Raw genomic sequence first — 7,901 nt, forward strand, 5'->3', positions numbered from 1 at the left:
GCCAAGAGGGCCCGCCCAAAACCCCTGCGAGCCAAGAGGGCCCGCGCAATTTTTAACCATTTTCATTTGAAACCCCCAATTGAGGTATGAGTGAAATGGTCATTGGGGTCATTTCTTTTACTTTTTACTGTCATTTTTGTTTTTTTCATTATGCTTGCTTTTGTTTTCGGCAGCTTTTGCCTTTGCTTTTTCACTTTTTGCCATTGCTTTTTTGTTTTTTACTGGTTATTCCTATTCCACAACTTTTGGTTTACGTGGAGCTTCCTGCACCTTTTTCTCTGGCGCGTTGTCTATCCATACTTAGGGTGGGATTTGCCCATAAAATATTTTTTGTTCAACTGGAGCCTTGGGAGGATCTGAAGATGGCGGGGCTGTCTTAGGGCATCTTATAGCCTGTGGAGGGCGTTTAAACTTTGGGATTTTTGGTGGAAGCTCATATCTTCTTACTGGAAGACCGTATTGGTAGGCCTACGACGCCTTGTCAGGGCCATCTGTGTCTGCTGGCGATGCCTTGTCAGGGCCATCAGTGTCCGCTGGTGATGCCTTGTCAGGGCCATCAGTGTCCGCTGGCGATGCCTTGTCAGGGCCATCAGTGTCCGCTGGCGATGCCTTGTCAGGGCCATCAGTGTCCGCTGGCGATGCCTTGTCAGGGCCATCAGTGTCCGCTGGCGATGCCTTGTCAGGGCCATCAGTGTCCGCTGGCGATGCCTTGTCAGGGCCATCAGTGTCCGCTGGCGATGCCTTGTCAGGGCCATCAGTGTCCGCTGGCGATGCCTTGTCAGGGCCATCAGTGTCTGTTGGCGATGCCTTGTCAGGGCCATCAGTGTCCGCTGGCGATGCCTTGTCAGGGCCATCAGTGTCCGCTGGCGATGCCTGGTCAGGGCCATCAGTGTCCGCTGGCGATGCCTGGTCAGGGCCATCAGTGTCTGCTGGCGATGCCTTGTCAGGGCCATCAGTGTCTGCTGGTGATGCCTTGTCAGGGCCATCAGTGTCCGCTGGCGATGCCTTGTCAGGGCCATCAGTGTCCGCTGGCGATGCCTTGTCAGGGCCATCAGTGTCCGCTGGCGATGCCTTGTCAGGGCCATCAGTGTCTGTTGGCGATGCCTTGTCAGGGCCATCAGTGTCCGCTGGCGATGCCTTGTCAGGGCCATCAGTGTCCGCTGGCGATGCCTGGTCAGGGCGATCAGTGTCCGCTGGCGATGCCTGGTCAGGGCCATCAGTGTCCGCTGGTGATGCCTGGTCAGGGCCATCAGTGTCCGCTGGTGATGCCTGGTCAGGGCCATCAGTGTCCGCTGGCGATGCCTGGTCAGGGCCATCAGTGTCCGTTGGCGATGCCTTGTCAGGGCCATCAGTGACCGTTGGCGATGCCTTGTCAGGGCCATCAGTGTCTGTTGGCGATGCCTTGTCAGGGCCATCAGTGTCTGCTGGCGATGCCTTGTCAGGGCCATCAGTGTCTGCTGGCGATGCCTTGTCAGGGCCATCAGTGTCCGTTGGCGATGCCTTGTCAGGGCCATCAGTGTCCGTTGGCGATGCCTTGTCAGGGCCATCAGTGTCCGCTGGCGATGCCTTGTCAGGGCCATCAGTGTCCGCTGGCGATGCCTTGTCAGGGCCATCAGTGTCCGCTGGCGATGCCTTGTCAGGGCCATCAGTGTCCGCTGGCGATGCCTTGTCAGGGCCATCAGTGTCCGCTGGCGATGCCTTGTCAGGGCCATCAGTGTCCGCTGGCGATGCCTTGTCAGGGCCATCAGTGTCCGCTGGCGATGCCTTGTCAGGGCCATCAGTGTCCGCTGGCGATGCCTTGTCAGGGCCATCAGTGTCCGCTGGCGATGCCTTGGAAGGGCCACCTTTTTCCGCTCTCGATGCCTTGGCAGGGCCACCTTTTTCTACTTGCGATGTCTTGGCAGGGCCACCAGTGGCTGCTGGCGCTGCCTTGTTAGGGCCACCTTTTTCCGCTCTCGATGTCTTGGCAGGGCCACCTTTTTCTGCTTGCGATGTCTTGGCAGGGCCACCAGTGGCTGCTGGCGCTGCCTTGGCAGGGCCACCTTTTTCCGCTCTCCATGCCTTGGCAGGGCCACCTTTTTCTGCTTGCGATGCCTTGGAAGGGCCACCTTTTTCTGCTTGCGATGTCTTAGCAGGGCCACCTTTTTCCGCTCTCGATGCCTTGGAAGGGCCACCTTTTTCCGCTTGCGATGCCTTGGAAGGGCCATCTTTTTCTACTTGCGATGTCTTGGCAGGGCCACCAGTGGCTGCTGGCAATGCCTTGGCAGGGCCATCTGTGGTCTCAAAACGGTCGGGCCCCTGTCCTGTGATGTCTTTGGGCATTTTGTTGGGTACCTGGCCACGCTTGTCCTTTACCTTCTGCGCCTAAGCACGTTTTTTATCTAATTTTTTATTTTTTATTTCCGTCATAAACGCCTCTATATCACTTTAACATTTTTCTGCCTTTTGTTTTTCGCCGAACACTTCCACAGTGTTGGTGCCACCGCCCAATTTGAGAAACACGTCGTGCTTTTTTTCGTACATGCTTATGAGTTTCATTTGGTAATATTATGGGCACTGAGCTGTCAGTGTGATCAACTCGGTGGGGTCGTCTTCTTGGCATTGTATCTTTTGTGGGCGGCGACGTTTCTTGGGGCAGGCTCTTGACTTTTTGCCTTTTGGTTCCTTCATAACTTTTTTGGGGGAGTCGGATTTGCTTTCTTCTTCTTCTTTTGTACTAGTGTTTACGTCCGTCTCCTCGTGAGGGAGCATGAGAGGCTCCTCATCATTTTGAGATACTTCATACTACTTATCCTCACTTGCGATGACATTCTTTTTGGCTTCCTCGTGAGGGAGCATGAGAGGCTCCTCATCATTTTCAGATACGTCATACCACTTGTCTTCACTTGCGATAACATTCTTTTTGGCTTCCTCGTGAGGGAGCATGAGAGGCTCCTCATCATTTTGAGCAACTTGATGCCGATTGTCATCGTTCTGACGCTATTAAATGTGTTTTTTCTTCCGGCCCCACAAAATCTTTACGACCCATATTAATTGCTGAAGTAGTAACAGCAGGGAAGTGATAGGCAAACATTCGGACCAATGACCATATTGGCTATCGTGGTTTTGTGGCTCCTGGCCCACCTGTAGCAGGAACGAACGTAAGCCCTCCACCTGCCGGCTTGACTGCTGGAGGCGTACAAACTACGACACAGGTGGCACCGACTGCCACACTGGCATAGCAAGGCGGTCATCGAATAGCGTATGAGGACACCTTGGCACTGGCGAGAAACCGACTAAACCTTTTGCTAATCCGCTAGCAAGGCTTCTAATACCGTTCTAGCGGGTCTGCCAGTCGGCAACCTGCTTCCTGAGCCCGTGGAGGTGGTCACCCACCAGGGCTTGCTGCCACCCCAGCCACCATTACGTACACACAAGCACGAAGAACACCACCAACAACGAGAAGTTTAGAACGATTTTCAGAGACATTTTGTTTTTATCAAAATGTGTGAACGAGTATAATTTACTGATTTATATTTAGGAAATGGGTATAATTAACTGCTTTATATTTAGGATGAAACCCGTTATTAGCATGGATAGAATGGCTGTGTGTGGTTGGTGAAGCAAGAATAGTAAGGATGGAATTGGCGGGTAGGGGATGGGATTAGTGACATCTCAACATCTCAACACTCCAGGTAACCCCCCCCCCCCTCCTCCTCCTTCACTGTTCATGGAGGACAGAAGAAAATGTGTATGAGTGGCTAGTATTGTTTGGCCACGTTTGTGGTAGAAAATAATAATAATACACATCTGGTTGGGTGCCGTCCATCAAGCGAAGGGTGATTTAGTGGTTACGACAGCCATAGGTATAATCGGAGTGCCGGTCGTATGCCAGCCGTTGTAGGTCTTTGGCTCCTGTGGATTGTAGAGCTTCTTAATTACTGTGCGATGCCTGTCGCTGTGGTTTGTGCGACCCTTAACGGGCTCCATTGTTGCAGGAAACAGATGCAAGTTCTCTCCATGATCCGGACGTATAAAACTATTATATTTCTCCACGATCATGTGAAGGATGTTTCGGTAATTAATAATCACGCCGATGATTCTGGCTCTGCGGATCGGGTAGAGAGGGGTTTTGTTCTGGTGAGGGCCTTCAATATGGCATGATAGGCGTTGCCTCGTGTTTGGGATTTCGTGTGGCGTCACTTGGAGACTGCAAATAGCCGCACATCTGCAATTGTGTCTCCGGCGTTCATTGTTACGTTGTGGTGCTGTGGTCTGGTTGGTGCCGTTCCTGTCACTGGTGATCTGGGTCATGGTACCTTCTACTAGTTTTGGGTAGTCCCGCCTCGACTGTAGGGGAGGGAGGAAATTATGAGAAGAAAGCGCCAAGCCATTGCGACTATATAGCACTTGGAAGGTCAGGATAATGGCCCGTGCCACCTCTTGGGTGGCTTAACCTTCATCAATCAATCAGGATAAGGATTTTGGATGGGACGGGGGGGAAGGAATTGTTTCCCAACCACTTGGACGGTTGGGGATTGAATGGCAACCTGCATGAAGTGAGACCGTCGCTCTATAAAGATTGTGTGTAGTGTAGATGGTTACAGTGATAAAGGTTGTGTGTAGTCTACATGGCTAGTCTTACGTTCTACTCGTTTTGGATAGTTCTGCCTCGACTGATTGTATGTTTATAGATCGAATGAACAGTCAATCGTTTACCATGAGTTTTTTGATCGCTGTTTTGCTGTGTGTGTTGGGGGGGGGGGCTTTTGAAAGTTCAATTGTCGTCTGCTTCAGGCGGAGGATGTCGTCGAAAGTGTACGAGATCAGTGGTCGATCTCAAGTGGTACGGAAGAACTTTGTGTTGGAGTGGTAGGATGTTTGACAAATGGAATGTAAACGTTTGTTTGTGTATTTAGCTGTGTAGTGTAGATGGTTATTAATAACAAAAAACTTGAGGCTTAGGACTTGCGCGGGAATTTCTCTGCAAAAAAAAAAAAAGATAAAAAAAATTAAAGGTCGTGTGCAGTACTCATCTAGTTGTGCTTGTGGGGGTTGAGCTGTGGCTCTTTGGTCCCGCCTCTCAACTGTCAATCAACTGGTGTACAGATTGCTGAGCCTACTGGGCGCTTTCATATCTACATTTGAAACTGTGTATGGAGTCAGCTTCCACCACTACATTCCATCTATTAACTACTCTGACACTGAGGAAGTTCGTTCTAATGCCCCTGTGGCTCATTTGGGTACTCAGTTTCCACCTGTGTCCCCTTGTTCGTATACCAGCCGTGTTAAACAATTTATCTTTACCCTGTCGATTCCTCTTAGAATTTTGTGGGTAGTGAACGTGTCTCCCCGAGCTCTCCTATTTTCCAGCGACGTTAGGTGTATTTCATGTAGCCTTTCCTCGTAACTCATGTCTTTTGGTTCTGGAACTAGCCTAGTTGCGTACCTTTGAAATTTTTCCAGCTTAGTCCTGTGCTTGGCAAGGTACGGGCTCCATGCTGGGGCCACATACTCCAGGATTGGTCTTACATATGTGAAATACAAAGGGTTCTGAATGACTCCTTACACAGGTTTCTAAAGGCAGTTCTGATGTTAGCCAGGTTTGCATACGCCGCCGATGTTATGCTTTTTATGTGGGCTTCAGGAGACAGGTTTGGTGTGACATCAACTCTCGTGAAGAACTTCATCTACCATTCGGTATCCTGTGTCTGGCCTCCTAGTGCCACTGCCTAGTTTCATCACCTTACATTTACTCGGGTTGAACTGTAGTAGCCATTTGTTGGACCAGTCATTCAGTGTAGATGGTTACAGTGGTAAAGGTTGCGTGTAGTGTAGATGGTTACAGTGATAAAGGTCGCGTGTAGTGTAGATGGTTAGTGATAATGGTCGTGCGAGTAGTGTAGATGGTTACAGTGATAATGGTCGTGTGAGTAGTGTAGATGGTTACAGTGATAATGGTCTTGTGAGTAGTGTAGATGGTTACAGTGATAATGGTCTTGTGTAGTGTAGATGGTTACAGTGATAAAGGTTATTAGTTTAACACCAAGCATTTATAAGGTGATGGAAAACGGAGTATGGTTGACCATCAAGAGGGTACACGTAGCTAGAGGGAACCATCACTTTGTAACGACCAGAGAAACATGTTCCTGGAAGCCCATCATCCCAGAAGGTTCTCGATCGTTTCACGAAGTCAACCTCCCGGTTACTCTCTTGGCAATAAACGAACGGAATGACAGCGAAAGTCAGCCAGAGAGAGTGTGAGTGAGTGTGAGTGAGTGAGTGAGTGAGTGAGTGAGTGTGTGTGTGTGTGTGTGTGTGTGTGTGTGTGTGTGTGTGTGTGTGTGTGTGTGTGTGTGTGTGTGTGTGTGTGTGTGTCAAACAAGCCCCCAACACCACTCGTCTTTCTCCAAGAAGGAATCAAGTTAACGGACGTGGATACTAGGAACCAATAGGAGACGCCGTGGTTCCTGCCGGCCCTAGTTGGGGGGTTCCCGTCATAAACAGGCCAATTGGGACATCTAGAAGTCGCCTGGTGGGCCACTCGCCGCTGTGGGTCGAAATTGTATCATAAAAGTAAACGCTTATCTTGCTGTCCTTGACGTTCGCTGTTTGACGAGATGGGCCCTGAACGCCAGTCTTCTGCTGCGTATCTGCTGCTGCTGTTGTAGCTGCTGTTGCTGCATCTGGCGCTGCTGCAGGTGGCTCTGCTGCTGCTGTTGTAGCTGCTGTTGCTGCATCTGGCGCTGCTGCAGGTGGCTCTGCTGCTGCTGGTGTTGATACTGTTGCAGGTGGTGGTTTACAGCATTCGATGAATCCTTTTTTTATTAGTGTTTTTTCTCCATTAATGAATTCACCTTGCAGTACATATGACTGCAGATATTTTGATTAAAATATAATTATTTGAAACGTTGTTTAATGATTATCTTAGGGGGGACTTCAGTATTTACCTGCCAGCTGTTTTATAGCTGTTCCTCAGGAAACGGTGAAGATTTAAACATAAGTCTTCACAGTTGTTTGTTTTGACAATTTGTTTTTCTCCACCAACACCACGCCCACCACACACCACGCCCACCACACACCTCGCCCACCACACACCTCGCCCACCACACACCTCGCCCACCACACACCTCGCCCACCACACACCTCGCCCACCACACACCTCGCCCACCACACACCTCGCCCACCACACACCTCGCCCAACTCTTTGTTCGTTCCTTTCGCCTCTCTCTTCCTTTTCTCTTTTCCGTTTAAACACATTTTCACGGTGGGGAAAATATGCGTGCTATGATAATCAAAAGAATATTTTAGTGTGGCTTGTGAAGCCGCTGTTCTGGTCTGAAGATATGAGACAGACTAAGTGCGTTCCACCTTCTAGAATTAAACCTAGTAACCTTCCGGTGTCACAGAGTCCTGACCCCTCCGGGTCGAGTCGTCCTGATGGGAAAGATAATGCATTCATCAGTCAGCTGTAAACTCATTGTTCTGGTGACAGACACAGTAGTTATTAATCTGCCTTCCTCGGTCCATCCCTCTTCCTCTGACCATATCCTGGTTGTTTGACCCCCCTCTCCTCCCCCCCCCCTCTCTCTCTCTCTCTCTCTCTCTCTCTCTCTCTCAAAAATCGATATACCGTTTAATAAAAAAGGGTGTGCGTAAGCTCTCCAAGACTGGTGTGAGCTGCTCTCCTCAGACTAGTGAGATATTCCTCCCTCTTTAACGCACGAGTCACAACACTGAATATTCGCCACCACCGTCTCATCCTCCCGGGACGGAACCTGTCCATCAGCGCCGCTTATATGAGGCGGCGGGTGGGAGGAGCTGCCAGCCGGCCCCGGGCTTGGGCTTTACTCTGGGTTTCGTGGGTAATTGCTCGAAATTCCTGGAGCTTTGTCTTGTGGGAAGCTGTTGTGAATGGAAAA

At 50.2% G+C, this 7,901-nt stretch overlaps 1 protein-coding gene across 1 annotated transcript; it reads right to left on the bottom strand.

Moving 5' to 3' along the window:
- Window positions 1-468: 468 nt before the first annotated feature.
- On the bottom strand, window positions 469-2,322 carry LOC138368172 (cell surface glycoprotein 1-like). The gene has a single exon (XM_069330560.1). It carries the CDS (start codon window positions 2,320-2,322, stop codon window positions 469-471), a length of 1,854 nt encoding a protein of 617 aa, XP_069186661.1.
- Between the last annotated feature and the right edge of the window lie 5,579 nt (window positions 2,323-7,901).

The sequence above is a fragment of the Procambarus clarkii genome, chromosome 3 (genome assembly GCF_040958095.1).
Source record: "Procambarus clarkii isolate CNS0578487 chromosome 3, FALCON_Pclarkii_2.0, whole genome shotgun sequence".
NCBI lineage: Eukaryota > Metazoa > Arthropoda > Malacostraca > Decapoda > Cambaridae > Procambarus > Procambarus clarkii.